This window comes from Magallana gigas, chromosome 7 (genome assembly GCF_963853765.1).
Source record: "Magallana gigas chromosome 7, xbMagGiga1.1, whole genome shotgun sequence".
Classification (NCBI taxonomy): Eukaryota; Metazoa; Mollusca; class Bivalvia; order Ostreida; family Ostreidae; genus Magallana; species Magallana gigas.
The window spans coordinates 26,584,737-26,603,649 of NC_088859.1; the positions used below are offsets into that span (position 1 = coordinate 26,584,737).

An 18,913-nucleotide genomic window follows, 5' to 3' on the forward strand; every position below is an offset into this window, starting at 1 on the left:
CTTTCAGACTAGCTTACCAACATCATGTACATGTATTTTATTATGTAATTCACTTTCAACTTTTATATCAACGAATAACATTAATTGTCATCTCAATTTTTCAAACTACTGGGTAATATAATTATGTAAACTAAATTCAGCAATGAATCTGGCCATTTACATATTTTTGTAATTAATCAGAAATGCTTTCAAACTCAAGCTCAACTACATGTCAAAGAATTTTAAAAATATAATAATTGCTGAAGCTGTTTTAAAATAAGGCTTTGATTTGAATATAGCTGTTATATAATCATTGTTACTAGATGAAATTAAACCATCTAGCGGAAAGAAAATAAACAGTTTTGACATAGGTTATGTTACTTTTGTCACCAGAAATCAGTGCCTTGTTACTGGTTACAAATGAAGTGGGGTAAAGTCTGGGCCTCCCCCGATGCTACGTAAACCTGTTGCAAGTTTTTATAAGGTTGTTATAAAATTCCAGAATTGATGAAATTGTTTTACATTTTTTATTTTTCAAAGGAATAAAGGAAATACTAAATGACATCTACTCTAAATCGTTTATCCAGCGTTATTCAGCTTTCCAACTCCATCAATTAAGACATAAGAAACAAAATAAAAATTTATTTATAACCGTCTGCCTTAGATTTGATGTTATGCTATAAGTTAAATTTTTGTAGTCCTCTGTCCCGTGGACTTAAATAATCAGAATTCAGAGTATATTCCAAAATTTCTTGTACGTGTGATTAATAATGATCATTCTAACTGGCCAGACAGGCTGATCCGATTGGTTAGAAAACTTTAGGCTCATTATCCCTTATTCATTTTTGTGGAGTGAATGGAAATCATAGTTGCAGAAATCAATAACAATGTCATGTTGTAAAATTTGAAATTACCGGGTGGCAATAAATACAAAATTTACAACATGACAATTCCTTTTAAAATGCTTGCACAACTTCATCACACTTAATAGTGGATTACAGTTTGATACGATTTAAAAAAAATCTATGAAAAGGAATAATTAAGTCATTACGGGGTTATAGAAAGTATGTGCACCTTACAGCATAAACAAATTGATAATTTTATCACACAATTTGTATTTAAATAAATTGACTTGCTCTTATTTCTGAAAACCTGGATCTGGTGAAAAATTTGAAGTGGTGAGAGCAAGACATGATGGAAATAATTTTCCAAACAAACTTTAGAATTTGACCTTCGACAGTTTGTTTAATAAATAAAAATAATCAGAATAAATAACAATAATTGATCAATAAATAAATAAAGCAGCATATGAAGGTGAGAAGGGGAAATATGAAAACCTTTGTCTTACTTATCGGTAGAAAGATTGCAGTAACTGGAGAGTATGTCAAATTAGCCTTTATTATTCAACAAGTTTGCATCTGGCCAGTATAATAGTACCAGTTATATAAAAGACTTCTAGGTATATAATATTTGCACAAAAAGCAAGAATATATTAATTTGTTTCATTTTTTATAAATCTTTTCCTGCCCCCAAGAATATTTTGTTAATTTTCTTTTTAATGTACTTGTACTAAGCTTATATTCTAAGCTTATATTATACTAGTATATCGTCACAGAAGCTTGACAGTACCAGTAATGTGTACTGCTTTTATGAAATAAAAAAAAATGAAAACACAATAACTTATAATATAAATTGCAACTATTAAATAAGTTATCACACAAAATCCAGTTTATTAACAATATACTAATTCATTCTAGCACATTATCAGAACCAGATAATGATCACTGTAGATACTTGTACACTGTCACTGTGTCTCTGGTATATTGTCCCACATGGAGATTGTTCTCATCATCAACACACAGACTACGAGGACCTACCATTCCTTGTTGTTTAGTTAGTAGTAGAGACAAGAACTGACCGTCCTGATCGATGATGTCAACTTTGATATTATAACCATCACAAACAATGATGTGACCGAGAAGATCAGTACAGATACCATAGGGATAAAACCCTGACCCCCGACCTGTGTAGGAGAACCTGTGTTTTTCTGATTTATTCACCACCACTACAGCTTGTTTGTTTATGTCTGATGTACAGATATCACCATTGATGTTTTCTGTGATGTGGCGTGGATAATTATACAGTCTCTGTCCTATGTCGCCCCTCTGTATGTTCTGTATTTCCTCTCCTGTCTTGTTGTACCTGGTGACTTTAGCCTCTCCATCCTTTATCATCCCCACCAGTATGTCCCCGTTGATGTGAGAGGAGTATATGCTGAATGGTTTCCAGTTTCCTGTTTTAATGAATTCAGCGATTGTATTATCCACTGTTATCCTATTGATGACTTTGTTGTGTTTTTCTGTATAGATCAGATCCCCGTCCTGTGTGACTGTGTGGTAGCCATGTCCACCACTGGTTGATATCTTCTGTAGCTGATTCCCCTGTAGATCTATTTGGACAAGGTTACCGCGATCATCACTGGCCCAGAGTCTGCCTGATTTACCCAGTGATATATGACGTACACTGTTAACACCTGGTACTGTGTACTCCCTGACATTGGTGACAGAGGAAGACAGAGACAGTGTTTGTTTCATGTCAGATTTCTCTCTGTCTTGTTTCCTCTGTTCTCCTGTATATTTTATTTGTGTCGAGGCAATCTCCATGGGTTTTATTTTTCTGATCTCTGGTTTAGTGTCAGGAACAGTTACTCTACCCAGTAGTTTGGTAATATCCTCCTTGCTGTACTGACCAGCAGTAAATACTGGAGGGACTAGTCTGGTGGTCTCTGGTATGGGGTCTATTTTAAGATTCTTTGTAATTTCATTCATAAGGATTTGAAGATTTTTAGAAGAAAGGTAGCCATGGCACTTTTTTACAAGTTCATTAAGATTAGAAATGTAATCATTATACTTTTTGTCTTGGGAATTTAATAGCTGAAGGAGAGACTTTTCTTGTTCATTGACTTGTTTTATATTATCTGATGTCACGGCATCCACCATACTTTTAAGAGACTCTGCTTCGGCCCTCATGGATGTGCGTATGCTTTCCATAATCTTCTTTATTTCTGTAGAGTCTGTTTTTGTGGATTTAAGCAAATCCTGTGAAGTTGGGAGGAAATATTCTTCAATTTTATTGATTTCATTCAGGCAAATGGCACATTTTTCTGCATACACTGTTTCTAAATCTATAAATATGTGTCTGCCATGGTCTTTCATTGCACATTTGGAACAAACAGGAACCTGACATTGCTCACAAAGCATGTCTACATATCGGTTTACATGGGTTTGGCATTTAACTTCTGGAAGTGGTCTTTGGCGTTGTTGGTAAGGGACCACTTCATGGTTCTTGGTATCCGGACTTTTCTGATGTTCATCTCTGCATTGTTCACACATTTGTCGGTGACAAGGATTGCAGTAAAACTGACAGTTTTTCTCACAGTCTTCAGTACCACACACCAAGTAGTGCTGGGCTGTGAATGGTATTTGGGATTTGGAAAATGCCATCTGTAAAGATTGTTTATTGAAATATAGTTCTTCAGTTAACAATAGCATGGCTGATATATTTTGTGCAAGTCATCCAGAACAGAGTAAAAATTTGGATATATATATTGTATTTTTGTACCAAGAACCATTATAAATTCTTGGTGGCTCAAATCAAAAGGTTTTTTTTTATAGGTACCATCCTCACAATGTCAGGGGTCCTGAGTCCACTCGTGACCCCTGACATTGTGAGAATGGCCACGAGTGTACTCAGGACCCCTGACATTGTGAGGATGGAAGCTGAGAAAAATTGTTTATATATATCATAGCTAGATTTCAGTTGTCTGATATAGTGTTTCCACATTAAAATTTATCTTGCTAAGAATTGATCATGCTTAAACCTTGCTTTATATTTAAAAAGAAAAAGAAAAAGACACCTTGACACTATATAAAACTGAAATAATATTTTCCCCAACATGTTTTTATTTTACCATTTACCATTTGAGCTGTTCCACAGGTATACATGAATTGAATTGAACTTAATTTATTTTACAACGATTGATAAACAAGTTCTACAACTTATATTAATATCTCTCGTTGGCACGGATGTCAGTGCGAGGGGTTCATTGTTGTGGGAAGAAGCCGGAGTACCCGGAGTGTACCCACGTGTCCAAGCGGGCGACCGCCATACCCTAACACATACAACCATAGTCGATCACGGGGATCGAACTCGGGTCGCAGCGGTGGGAAGCGAGTGCATTGTCCACTACGCAACTTGGACCTCTACCTACTGACATACATATTCACCCCCATTTCATATTTTTGTTAATCATTTTTAAAATTTATTTCTTTACACATCATATGTTAATTGAAAATTACTTAAATACAGCGTCTCTGTCGCAGTTTCTATTCACAGGGACAGGTTTTTCTTATATTATGGAGCGGAGTACATGTATGGGCACGTTCATGTACGAGCACCTGTTACTTTAAAATAGTTGATTTCGAACGTAGTCGCTCCGAAAATTAGCTTATAGTAGTTATACTACCTCAGTTTTATCATTCAAAGCCATATACAGTTTATTACACATTTGATTTTGTAATTTGTTCTTTCCTTATTATAAAATACCTAATTATTTACCTGTGCAATGGACAAAGTTCACACGACAGACATTGGAATGCAAGATTTAAACGAGACTTCACGAGATTAGTAATTTACTTCCTTGATATGGATTACATGACATCACACAAACAGAGAGAGAGAGAGAGAGAGAGAGAGAGAGAGAGAGAGAGAGAGAGAGAGAGAGAGAGAGAATGAGAGAGAGCATGTAAACTTCATAAACATTTCTGTGGGCCATCGAGTAAACATTGGCGTTCCTGGAATTAAAAAAAAAATTGATGTTTTTCGTTTATGTTGTATGATTTCTCTAAAGAAGTAGACCATAGTTTTCATCATACAAAGACAACACCGGTGTTTTTTTCTGTAATAAAAGTTTTACCCTATATATTATAACAATAACTTTATAACATTCGGCCTATACTATGAGGCAAATTTTACCAGAAACGAGTGCCTGTTATGGACACTAGACACTAAAAAACGTTTAATTCCGTTTTCAATGGTAGAGCTAAATATACCACCTTATACTACGATATGGGTATTCAATAGTAAAACGTTTTTTCCTAGATAAATTATTGATTTTTATCAATATTTATGGAATCTAATTTTCATTGTCAATAAATTAATACCACATGATATAGAAACGTTAGCCTTATTTATTCGTTAATTTCATTTGTTTTACCTCGAACTAAATTAATAAAAGAATGAAATAAATATATATCATTCATATACGCAAATTCTTCTAGTAGCTATAGTACTTAGAAAAACAATTCTGAATAATCTTAAAATGTGAAATATATTTTCCAAATTTTAAAAAGCAACTTTTACTAATTTTGTTTTCCAACGAAAATCATTATTGATGCACTGCTTATGTTACTAAAAAATAAAATTAACGGAGTAATAATACAAAAAAAAAAACACTTTATGAAGGTAATAAAAAAAAAATCCCAGTGTTTTTCGATTTGTTTTATACTGACATGTAGATATGTATGTATAGTAGTAAAGCTATATATATAGGTTAGCTATTTGGATCAAAGTTTCCAAACAGACCATTCCAACCTGTTGTTAAGCATTTTTTGCACTTTTTCCGCTTTTTACAAGTCCGTGAAAAACTCGTACTTAATATGGGCAGCGGAAAGGGCAAAAAATACATTTTACTATTTCTTGAAAGGATGCTGGGTTGTCAACATATTAACCATCAGATTTGCCTAATATTTCAAGATATGATTTGTTTATAAATATTAGTAGTACAGAAAATTCCTGATATTTTGCCTTTTAAATTTTGATATTCTCCTGTGCTTTTATACAGAGCTCTTTTTAAAAAAGAAATCGATACAGACCACGACCACCTAACGCGACGTTTCCCTGTACGCCTTACTGAAATATCGGGGAGGAAAATGGAACAGCTAATGTCAAGGTTGTTAACGAAAGAAATAAATATGGCGGTTCGAGTTTGGCGACTTCGAGACTTGAACGTCATAATTTCATTTATTACATTACTTTTGTTCTTATCTAGTTGTAAGTATGAACAAAGTTATTACAATTTATGAGTTTGATTTGAAAAATTGAGTACAATTGACAACACAAGTGAAATTTTGACGAATTTATCCCCTGTCATGCTGTACTTCTGTAAACAAAGACCAATACATATTTTTTTTAATAACTAAATTTCATTCAGTTTAAGAAATCAGTATTTATATTCACGCTTTAAGATATTTACGTCTTGATTGTCATTGGTAAGTATTGTACGAGACAACATATGGATAGTACTGCACCTTGGCTTACTGTTACATAGACATGTGTAACCCTTATCAACAAAATTATTGCCAACTTATACAACGGGATATGTGTATCGTGTGTTTTATATCGTAGGTTGACATAAGACAGTTGAAAATATTAATTTGGATTTGTTCATAAGTTAGATTTGACAACAATAATGAAGCTGTGACGGTCAGACTGGTTCGAATATCGGCACCAGATATCTCAGTGGGTAGAGCCGGTCCTACTAAACAGAGAACTCTAAAGAACTCTAGAGAACCCTAGAGAACTCTTGGATTTTTTCATTTAAAAGAGCTAATAAATGCTTTATTATGCATGTATCTGTTCAGTGACATGTTATACTACATACATAAACTCATTAAAGTTGATTTTAAACTAATTAAAGACAAATTCCCGAAGGAAATCTAGTCGGCGTGATCGTCAAACTCCGATCCCGATCTAATATCATTTAGACATTGTTACCTCAAGCCATTGGTATAATAATGCACGTAAAAACACAACATAATATATATTAAGCTATCACATTTCAATGATCATATTCTGTTGTTATAATTATAACAACTTACGTACGTTATTATTATTGTACAGAAAAAATGCATCTTGCTTTTTACTTAACGAATGACTCTTAAATTTCAATTGGCAACTCCCAGCTGAAACTCTTAGTATCTTTATGTGTAACCACACCAGAATTGTGCCATAGTAGATCTCGGATATTCTTTCGGTTGTCCATCTATAAAGCATATTCATGGAGAAGAGTTGTTTTATTACACTCAGGTAAAACTAGTTGACGACAAGCAAAATGTCAGTATCTTAATTAAAATCATAACAAAAATCACAAACGGAGAATAAAGACACTACCTACAAATTATAAAATATAATTAACCTTAAATAAAATCCATATTAAGAATTATATTAAATGTTGAAAGAATTTAAAAAAGAGACATTTTAATGGACTTGTAAACTGCTCGGGATCGAGATCCTTTGAATAATTTAGTCTCCCCCAACTTGATGTTTTGCGTGAAATAATTAATATTTTCTTAAATCCAAATATTTTAAATATATATTTTGACTAAAATACAACTTTTTTTATCATATAAAATGCAATAGGTTCTTAATACTTTATATATATGAAAAAATCGCCAGAGTTCTCTAGAGTTCTCTAAAGTTCTCTAGAGTTCTCTGTTTAGTAGTACCCGGGTAGAGCACCTGACTAGAAATTCAGAGATTCAGGGTTTATTACATTCCTGTCTGATCTCCCATCCTGTTACATTTGGTGCTATGCCAAATCCTAGAAATGACAGCTTAACTCCTGCCAGGGGAAAGAGCCTGGGTTGATCTTCAAGGTTGAAGATCCATTAAGAAGGGAGGAATGTGACAGACAGACTGGTTTGAATACCGGCACCAGATAGCTTAGTGGGTAGAGCACCTGACAAGAAAGTTCATATTTAAGTCTGGTCTGACATTTTGATTTTTCTACCATCCCATTACAAAGCATTACCGGTACATTTGATAGTTGACTTGCATGTTACACATGTTTTAATTAAATTCTTGTATTATAGAAAGGTCATTTAAAAGACAAGGAATTATGAATGGATTAAGGTTACTGCATTACTAACAAATTTTTAATGTTTTGATGCACACAAAATAATCACAAATCATTTTATGACAAACTGTTTATTCTTGTCAGGTGAAGGAGTATTGAAGTGCAGATGCTCCCCATGCCATCCTAATGCAGTCAATGACACATGCATTGCAAAATTCCAGTGCTTCACTGGACTAAGATTAGTGGTGGAAAATGGTGAGCAAGTGGAAATCATTAGTAAGGGGTGTATGTCCGAGGAAGAAAACAGCATACTACAGGTAACAGAAATGATTTCACAATGCTTAAATATAATTAGAAATATTTCATGCATATCATCTTTTGTCTTTTTAGAATACATAAAATTCAAGCATTTTGCACATCATGATATTTATTTGTTAAAAATTTAAAATTTGCTATATGTGTGATATTTTAAAGTCAGCTTAAAGGATTTTATACTTGTAATGTAGAATATTCAGAAACTTATATCTGTGGTGGATATTTGGTGCCCTGAAATGATAAAAATGATTGATACATTTTTTGTTAGTGTAAAGGCCATTTGGTTCCTCACCGCTTGCCCCGTACAGTAGAGTGCTGTAATGATGAAGATTACTGCAACGACTTCCTGGATCCTTTATATGTGGAACATAACAACACCCTGAATTCTGGTAAGCCTAGGTCTCTGTGAAACATTATTAATCTAATAGCTGAGTTAGGGCATTTAGACATTTCGATAGTTATTCTATCATCAAAGATAATTAGCCTATCTGTTTCTATTGATTGTCAGCCCACATACAGTTTTCAAGTAAACCCCTTCCTCACAATAAAAGCCACAAAATAACCCAACATCCTATCCATACCCTTCTAAACTGAGCACAATGCAAATCATCTCTTGGCTTGCAATTTGGTGTGTGAAAACTTGATTAAGAAATGCAGGCTTTCAGAGTGTAGGAAAGTGGCAAAAAAAAACTCATTCAAAATATATTTCGTTTTTTTTTCAGTGCATGTTGAACAGGATGAGATGATAAACCCCACACAGCTGGTTATGATCTTGTCCATTTCCTCCTGCCTTGTCATATTTCTATTGGTTGTCTCTCTACTATATATAAGGTAGGTAATGGTACATATATTTTGATTAACTCTATTTACATGTAGTTATTTGGAATCATTTTCAAAATAAAAGGACAAGGAGACCCCAAAAATCAACAAATTTGAAAACAGTATCCACAATCTTTTATGATTCCATTGTAAGTGATTAGCTGTAAGCTTTTGTAAAACCATATCTATTCATTTTGGTTGTTTAATCAAGACTATCTGGTACTGTGTTCATGTAATGAATTAATAACATGCAAGACAATATAAGTGCTCAATAAGCAACTCCCAAAAAATATTTAAGGAGAAGGGGAGGGGTGGACTAATGGAATCTATTCTTTATTCTTCCGTTCATTAGTATTGAATAATCTTTACTACCGGTACTTCGTAGGTATAGAAAGAGAGAAAATAACAAAAAAGAGCCATTCATGCGGGATCAAGAGGACCAGAGTGATTCCTTCATGTCGGACTCCACAAAGGGGCTGATTGACCAGTCCTCTGGCTGTGGATCTGGACCCCCCACACTGGTAGGGAACCTGATATACTAGTATACTAGTTAATAACCATATTAACTTTGATAGTAAGCCTTTTGAAACCAAATTTAAATTACAGCAGGTCAGAATGGCAAGAATTGGGGGAAATGAAAAGCACTGAATTTAATGGAAAGCAAAGAAAAATCTTATTCAAAGTTGGACCTTTGATAAAAATATACTTTTATCTAAAAAGATCACTGCTGACTCACTTGGAAGATCATTATGTTTTAACATTATTATAGAGCCCTAGAGTTTTCAAGCATCCCTTCTCCAGTCAGTGTATTACTAATAGTCAGGTTGTAATTTGTAGGTAAAGGCTTGATATCCTTGGGTTAACAAGTATTGAATAACTTTTTGGAAAAAAAAGTAAAGTACAGTAAAACACGCTTATCACGAAGTCCCAGGGACGGGCAATTTTACTTCGTTATAAGTGTAATCCGTCAAGTATACAACATGAAATAGAGTCGTGGGGAATTCAATTCATTATAAGCGTGTTCGCTATAACTGTGTTTTACTGTATGTATTCATGTTCTGATTATTTTGACATTAGATTCAGAGAACAATAGCCAGAAACATTCACTTGGTGAAGAGTCTAGGGAAAGGGCGGTTCGGAGAGGTTTGGAAAGGACTCTGGAGAGAGGAGGAAGTGGCCGTTAAGATATTTTTTACGACAGAGGAGAGTAGCTGGGCAAGAGAAACAGAGCTTTACCAGTCAGTGTTGCTCAGACATGATGGGATCCTGGGTGAGTAGTATTATATGGCTAGTCTTATAGCAATGGAAAAAATAATTTTAAGAACTAAGATATAAGAGGAAATACTGGGGTTTTTTTCATCAATGACATGGGTACATGAACAAAAAAAGAAGTGGAAGTGAATTCATTTTGATTTTATTGAGCTGTTTAAAATTACAGAGTTTGCTTCCTTTCTTCTTTCTTTTAAAATTTTGATTCAAAAAGAGTCAAAGGTTACAAATAAACATTTATATTGCTGGAGGTTTTTATAGGTAAATGTTGATAAAGCAGAGGGAAAAAAACAAATTCATGATTTATATGAAATAAGTTAAGATTTGTGGCAGTGATCAATGAATATCAATATCATAAATGATTTTAAAAAATAAAGCGATGCTCATTTCACAAGGCCACTCGTTTTCTGTACCCAGGGTACATTGCCTCAGACATCAAGGGGACGGGGTCCTGGACTCAGCTGTTCCTGATCACCGAGTATCACGAGAATGGCTCGCTCTACGACTTCCTCCAGACAAACGTGCTCGATGTGGAGGACATGCTCAAGATGTGTCACAGTGCAGCTTGTGGCCTTGGCCATCTACACTCAGAAATATTTGGTACAAAAGGTAAAGCCGCAGAATCTTATTGAGCAAGATATTTGTACAGAGAAAAAAACTTAGCTTAGGGTTATAAGTGTGATTTGTTCGAGCACAGGGTGAAGAAGGCATTATTTTCATTATTGTTTGATGATTCATATGAAGATTTATGTAAAATTTTATTTAAGTTTAATTGCTTTGATACCTTGAAGAGTACAAGGAAAACAAAATGGTTAACCTAAAGTTGATAGAGGATTTATTTTAAATATTTTTTTTTCCCTAGGAAAACCAGCGATGGCTCACAGGGACATCAAGTCCAGAAACATTTTGGTGAAGGCTGATGGCAGTTGTTGTATAGCTGACCTGGGCCTTGCTGTTAGATTTGTCAGGTCAGTATGCATGTTATAAATAAGTTTTCATTAGCTGCAGGTTTGTAGCTCCGGGTCTGAAAAAAAATTCGGATGCTACAGTGCCACCCATTGAAAAAAATGTATATACACACATGTATTTATTGCGCCCAAAAACGTGCACTAGTTTTGGTCTGATTAACCTTATTTATATGCAAATTCTGTGAAAACAATTAGTACCATTAAATTCTTCCTGCAATTTACTAATGATATCGTCTCTTTACTTGCCTCTGATAGTCTTTTAAACACCATCAGATGAAGTGAAGTGATGTACTTTGTTTACATGGGAAAATGGCGACTCTTGATCTCAATGTAAATTTAACATATTGATTTTCCAGAGTCAGTAGAGTGCTTCGGTGAAAGTGTTCGGCAAGTTTTGTTTTGTTTAGAGCAAGTTTGTTTTTACAGAATTTTCCTATAAATAAGGTTAATCAGTTCAAAACTAGCGCAAGTTTTTGTGAGCAATAAATACACAATTTTTTCAGTGGGTGGCACTGTAACACCCAGGTCGTCCATCTGCATTTTTTCAGACCGGGAGCTACAGACCTGCAGCCAAGTTTTCATCTGTGTATTTAATGTATTATAAAATGGTAAATATTTTCATAATTACCTGGTAAAAAAAAAATCAAACTGTATTATTTTTCAAATCATGTAATTTGATACTATATGTGATCATCTTAAGGGAAAATGTTAACTGAATTTTTTATGGCCCTGGTGTATTTCAAAAAAAGGAGAGGGCTTTTAGTTAATGACTAATGTCGAACTGGCATTATAACAATGAATTTTTGAAATGAATTTAATTTTCTGTTTTTCAGCGAGTCTAATGAGGTAGACTTGCCCCCAACCTCTAGACAAGGAACCAAACGTTACATGGCTCCAGAACTGCTAGATAGCTCAACCCGCAGAGACCATTTCGATGCCTACAAACAAGCTGATATTTATGCCTTCGGGCTGGTGTTGTGGGAGATTGCAAGGAGATGCATTTCTAATGGTACAATTTGTTAATGAAGCAATCAATTGAGAATGGTTGCACTTTTAAGCTTGTTGTTTGTGGGCACTGTTTTAAAAATTATATTTTTGTTGAGGTTAATGTATTTCGATATGACATTTCAATATGAAGGTATTATTTTAATTATTGCTTTGAAGGTTAAAATAGGGAAATATTGGGTCAGATTCCTACCTGTCGAATTTCAGATTTAAAACATCACTTGTTTGATTTTACTTATTTAATTCTGGAGTAGTTTTTAAACCTCTTTAATAAGTTTGTGTTTAGCAATGAGATGAATTTCAAGAATTCATTACATAATGATCTCAATGAAAGAATCTACAAGAATCTTGTCATGTAAATGTGTATTGTTATTTTGCATGTATATAAAAACGCCTCTTATTTTAAAAACTGTGATCTTTTTGTTATGGATTAACTATTTATTCTTAAAATTGTAGGAATTGCTGATGATTACCAACCTCCATACTTTGAGACCATTCCTGCGAATACTGATCCTAGCTATGAGGCCATGAAGAAGATCGTCTGTGTGGACAAGATGAGGCCAGGATTTCCCAACAGATGGTCGTCTAATGAGGTAAACACTTGATGTGCTGATATTTTCAAAGTTTTTCCTGCAATGTTTACATGCTATTGACTCTATACATGTACATTTTAAAAAAAAATTGTCTTTCAAAGTATTTGTGCAGTTGTATTTAAAATGGACCAGTGGTATAAATAAAATATATTGTTATATTCAGTAGTATATTCTCACATTATAACTCTATATAGACGAATAGTCAATAATTGTAATATCAGCTCGTCCGAAAAATATTGACCGGTCATTATATTTTAGATATTGACCGGCTAGGAATAATATCTAGAGAACATTCCCTCTATTTCAAATAATCGCCTCTGATTTGTTGATTCGTAAACGGTGACGTAAATAATTCTTCGCGACTCCAAAACAAAGTGACGTCATAATAGACAGTCAGTCAAGGCAAGTTAACGACGAACGCGCAATGCGACGGTTTGCTATCATAACGGATATAAGGATTTGCGAATTACTGTGAAGTAAAATCAGGTAGAACACCTGTCTGATAATTCTTACGGTCGGCAGAATATCACAAGTGACCGTTTGATGCTGAGGATATTTTGGAAATGAACTTTGCACAAAATTGAATTCCTGAATTCTTTGTTGAGCTGAGAAAATTACGGCGATCTGTTTTCAATTAATTTCTTAAATTTTGGTTTGTTTCTTCATATAACAAAACAAATGTTGACTGTGTTTTCGGGCAACATTGATTATATTAGCCCCCTTGGGACGAAAATATTGCCCTCCGCTTCGCGTCGGGCAATATTTCGTCCCTCTGGGGCTAATATAATCAATGTTGCCCTCAACCCCAGTCAATTTTTGTATAGTATTTAATTAGGATAATGGTTGGGCAGTTAGTTATTAAATGTGCTTAGGTTCATTCTTTTCTTTTTTGGTGGATGGTGAAAATAATGTTGAGTAATTTTATTTTGATTTGATCAATAATGAGTATATGTCAAAGCATACAATTTGATTTTTAAGAGGAAAGAATATGTCTTTTTTTGTTGTTATACTGGTTCATGTAATACCAGTATGACGTGTATTGCTATCAAAAACTTGTTTTCATTCTTGCAGTACTTAAAAATGATGGCCCGCCTGATGAGGGAGTGTTGGAGTCACAACCCCGGGGCCAGGCTGACAGCCCTGCGCGTGAAAAAGACACTGGGGGGTATTATTTTACAGCTGAACAAAAGCGTGAAGCTGGATGAGGCGGAAAAAATCACCGAAATTACAAACATAATCAAGAATAGTGAGTGAGGTGGAGAATGAATAAGGTCAACGGTCAATATGACCTGACTGACCTCCAGACAATGCTCTGTTGTCTTAAAGAATACCATGGCAACATCTAATAAAAAAGCCCCCTTTTTTGTTGAAATCCATCGCAGGGAAAAAAGGGGATAACTATTTGGTGCCATTTATGAGTGCACTTACTGAAAAAAAAACGATGCAGCGATAAATCCGGTGTTGCAATTTTGTTAACGAATATTATTCGTCGCTCGTTTATTTTGACAAGCATCTTTGTTTGGGAAGTTTTGTGGCATTATGTTTTTTTGTGTCATGCCACTTCATTTCAGATGAATAAGTGTTTGTTAACCTCTTGTGAACAGTATGTGATAAGGCCGATCTTGCTGACATTGTGTAGTGGTGCTTTTAGTTTGATCAAATGCTAGCTTTTTATATGTTTGTAATGAAAATTTTAGAGCTAATGGTAGAAATGAATGTTATCTCTAAGTTTATTATGGTTTTAACAAGGACACAAAATTTGACTGCTTTAAAAAGCAAGTGAGTCTTATATAATCATATTTTTAAATGTGTATAGAATTAATGTTCAACTTTTTAAACAGCTGTGCTATATCAAATATTGCTAAGAGTTTGATTTGCATTCCTTATAAACCATTGGCAGCAGCTACTCAGGAGCCACCACTTCAATGTTATAAATTGCAACGTTACAGGGTCAAATTAGTATCCTGGACAGAGGCACCAATTTAAAAAAAATACTTTCTGCTTAAGGTCTGAAATGTTATGGTATTAACTAAACAAGATTTTGTATTTAAGAGCTTCAAATTCTGTTGGTGGCTCTGACCATTTATCACAAAATTTTATTTTTGTTTTGTTGTAAAATTATCAATTCTCATTTCTAGTCACTCAGAGTTTGTATTAACATTTCAAATCAAAAAACATTAATTATATCAACTACTTCATTTTCATAGTTTTTTATATAAGTTTTTTTGTTCAATGCAGTAAGAGCATTTACATGTTGAAGGTTGTGTGTACATATATATATCAATATATACCAGTCCATTTTTCTGTGAGTTTATCATGTCAGATATTTATTTGTTTTACTTATTTTCTATACAGTGTAATGCAGACAAGTTCTATACCACACCCACCTAATAGTACATGTGTAATGCATCACAATTACTTGGAAGAGTATCACAGGGGTGAATGTATTTGTATGTCAGAGTTTTAGATAAAAAAAAATGTTAGGGTGTTATTTCTTATAGACTTAAAATGGCCATTTATACCATTTAGTATTATTAACTTTTTTCTTTGTTAAAAATATATTCAGAAAAAAACAAGAATTGGTATTTTCTTGAAAAAGTTCACCTACATAAATTGCTTTTTTTAAAACAACCACTTATGGATATTATAAAACATTTCTTCTTCAAGATTTGAGTCAGTCAATAAAAGTGAAAACGGTCCATTCATAAATTTTACTTGATAACACTTTTGAATTGTTTTCAACATCAAATTACATTCACATTATGTAATCTATACCTCAGTTTGATGTCATGAGAAAATCCAAGTACTGTAAGTTTGTTTTTCAGTTTATTTCTATGCCCTCACTTGTTAGTTGTTTCATTAGATGCACATTTCTTGATTTTCTTTCAACTGCTTTTTTGTTATGCATAAAAAGTGTGTCAATATCTAGTGAATTTTTCTTTGATACAAAATTCATGTAAAGCATGTGTGTGAAAGGTGATGAAACTGATCTGGTTATATGTTAACTTAGAAAAGCATCCCTCATTTTGCTGTTCAGATAAAAACCTGAATCTTTACTTATATTTAATATAAGAAATGTGATTAAGTATAGTATACCGAGGAATCAGTGTTTTTCATGGGGAGGTAATATCATGAATTTGCATGAATAAAAAAAATGATGAATTTGTTGAGGATGTAAATTCGTAGGTAAGAGGTACCCATGAATCCCAAAGAAATTGATCCACCCAGAATCCTAATGATCCCACAGGACTGTTGTGTTGTTTACATGTAGTTATAGATATATATTTTAAGATTTCAAATGATAATGTGCAAAGCACCATAGAAATTGTGTGTCCATCATAAACAAGTACAAACAAATGTACATGTACTACAAAGTACATGAATTTAAAATCATGTTTGTTTTGTTGTGGTGACTTGTTTTTTCGTGACAACTGTACACTCATTTATATCCTGAAAAAAATTATGTTTTTAATTTTTTGGTCAAACACATATCAGTCTTTTTCAATCATGTGTTACTTTGTGTTTTGTTCATTATTTGCCAGTGCTTTGTGATTTATTGAGACATATATATATATTCATATTGTACATACATCAAAGAATAGATCTTAGATTTTGTTGTGGCAGTGTACGTTTATTTCTAGTGCATATTGTATGTTTTACAGATATTTTTACCTCACTTCATCTTAATCATCATACATGTACAAGCCCCAAACCCACCAGGTCCTTTTACACAAACACACTTACGAAATTTAACTGCTTTCATTCAGTCAGGGGATGCCTATTTACCCTAACTGCAACTACATGTATTGATATTGCCTTTTTCACAATATATTTGTGTCTCCATTTATATTATTGGACATGAACAAGGTATTTTGAACAAAAAAGTTTTGTTTTTTATCCAAATGGCAAATTCATTAAGAAATTTTTTTTAATAAGTATAAGTATATTAAGATGTAAGATTTCAGTCACAACAATATATCATATACCAGTAAACTTTATTCCATCACATCATTTGAATAGAGATCTTTTAAACAATTTGTTCACTTTAATAGATTGTAAGCAGATGGATATCTATTTTTCTGATTGCCAACCAGATTAGTATGCAACCATTGATATTATTCCCAAAATGCACCATCCTAGGTCAAAATTTTGTTTTTGCATCAGGGAAGACAACCCATTCAGTAGGGAAAGTTATAAATTGCTCACTTACATGTTTGTACTGGTTGTAATGTGTGTGATTTCACTTTCATTGGGGGTAAAAAATAGATATCATATATTTTTTAATGAATAATGTTTTAAAAACATTTTTGAAGACTAATCTGCTGGTTTCATTAGCATATCCCCCATACTGAACATCCAGACTTGTGGAAGACAATTGCAGTTATTGCTGATCCTACCAGGAACAAAAAAAAAATTATCACCATTTGTTTTTGTTTTTTGTTTTATTGTCACAAAATCTCATTATAGATAGTTATTATTTTGTAAAAATCATGTATTATATATATTAATTGTAGATGTTTTTAAAAAACCCAGAAATGTTGTAACATTTAATGTTAATCTAGCCTCAAGCTGGATTCTAATGGGCCATATTGTATAAAAAAAATGTCATTAAATCTTTTAACAACTGAACAAGGATCTTTTGGTTTTTCCTGTGTTGAAATTTCTTGAAAAGAGAGATTACAATTGTCACTAGAAGATGCATTTTGGGGCAAGTGAGTCCAAGTTCATGTATTTCACTATAAAAGTAATGCAGGGACAAAGTAAAGTAGTACATTTATAGTAAAGCTGGATTAAAAAAAAAATACATACACATGTTCTGCTGATTAAGTAAATGCTTTAAAGTTTTGGAGTACCATGAAAAGTTACTTGATATTTTTGATGGTTATTTTACCAAGATTATTCAGAATAGTTGTGGACATGTATCTCTATGGAAAATAGTTCTGGTGGTTGTTATAGTGGATGCATTTTGAGTAAAGTGGATCAATTTTAGTGACCCCACTTGTCCACTTGAATATTACAAGAGCATGCTCAGTATTGATGATATGTTATTAACACAAGGCCCTTGCATATATCATTCACCCTCCTATATGAACTTTGTCTCTTCCTCCACTCCTTGGTCAGAGTAACCTCATAGTCGTTTCACATGTATTGATTTTGACAGCAAGATCAATAAAGCAAAAGTAAAACAAAAAAAGGGGGAAATCTTATTTTGACTAGGAGCCATAGTGCATTTGGTACACAGGCAACTGTTTCTGTAATAAAAGTTCACCTTATAGTATGATGATAAATATTTACATTTGCAAATGTATTTCCCTGTATGAAACTTCAGAATAGCAAAAAGTTTATTTCTACGTGAACTTTTTGATGATGACGCAATGATTACCACAAGCGCATAGTGTTTGACGGTTGCATTTATTTATTGTAAATATAAAAACACAGTTATGTTGATATTTTGAACCTCTACCTCACCTTCAGAGTGTCTTTGGGTAAAGAGTGTGCAGTGACCTTGAACAAAGTTTCTAGGTCAAAGGCGAAGGTCATCAAATCTATGGAAACCAATATCCAAACCATTATTTTTATCTGTGGCCAATCTGGTTTAGACTTCACCCAAAAGAGTGTGTCTAAGGGGTGTGCAGTGACATTAAACCAAGTTTTTCCGGTAGATCAAAAGTCAAGGTAATAGCAAACAGAAACTTAATTATTATCTTAGTAGGTGGTCCAATATCAGAACAATTTTGTTAGACGTGGAATGTTTGTCATAAACAATTTTAGAATAGAAATTTTCTAGTAGACATTTTTTTATTTCACACAAGTTGGTTTACTTGAATCATTGTATCCTTTACTTATTTACTAAATAGAAATAATCACATTTTAATTTAGTTGATCTATTGCATGCAAGGGTAGTAGACAGGCACAATTAAGTTGTCATTCTCGTTCAAGAACAAGCAACAATTTACTTGAAATTTTACATGTATGTACCATACTGGAACAAGTACTCAAAATTTTGTTACAACCTGCATTTTTACTTTTAAAATTAAAAAGGACAATGT

The 18,913-nt window shown here is 33.3% G+C and overlaps 2 protein-coding genes across 2 annotated transcripts; one reads left to right on the top strand and one right to left on the bottom strand.

Moving 5' to 3' along the window:
• Positions 1–1,330: 1,330 nt before the first annotated feature.
• LOC105332634 (tripartite motif-containing protein 3-like) lies at positions 1,331–4,674 on the bottom strand. The gene is made up of 2 exons (XM_066067353.1): positions 4,597–4,674; positions 1,331–3,482 (listed from the first exon to the last, which is right to left on the bottom strand). Exon 2 carries the CDS (start codon positions 3,480–3,482, stop codon positions 1,761–1,763), a length of 1,722 nt encoding a protein of 573 aa, XP_065923425.1. The 5' UTR covers positions 4,597–4,674; the 3' UTR covers positions 1,331–1,760.
• Positions 4,675–5,964: 1,290 nt separating this feature from the next.
• Positions 5,965–17,495, top strand: LOC105332635 (bone morphogenetic protein receptor type-1B). The gene is made up of 11 exons (XM_034456361.2): positions 5,965–6,090; positions 8,039–8,211; positions 8,478–8,598; positions 8,932–9,040; positions 9,414–9,549; positions 10,106–10,298; positions 10,715–10,906; positions 11,160–11,265; positions 12,099–12,274; positions 12,727–12,863; positions 13,935–17,495. The coding sequence occupies exons 1-11, from the start codon at positions 5,970–5,972 to the stop codon at positions 14,115–14,117; spliced, it is 1,647 nt and encodes a 548-aa protein (XP_034312252.2). The 5' UTR covers positions 5,965–5,969; the 3' UTR covers positions 14,118–17,495.
• The last annotated feature ends 1,418 nt before the right edge of the window (positions 17,496–18,913 follow it).

Bases quoted from the DNA above. Each gene is read 5' to 3' on its own strand.
- LOC105332634 (XM_066067353.1), bottom strand. From the start codon at position 3,482: ATGGCATTTTCCAAATCCCAAATACCATTCACAGCCCAGCACTACTTG.
- LOC105332635 (XM_034456361.2), top strand. From the start codon at position 5,970: ATGGAACAGCTAATGTCAAGGTTGTTAACGAAAGAAATAAATATGGCG. The intron at 8,212-8,477 runs GTAACAGAAATG...ATTTTTTGTTAG, and splicing joins AAGAAAACAGCATACTACAG to TGTAAAGGCCATTTGGTTCC. The intron at 8,599-8,931 runs GTAAGCCTAGGT...TTTTTTTTTCAG, and splicing joins TAACAACACCCTGAATTCTG to TGCATGTTGAACAGGATGAG.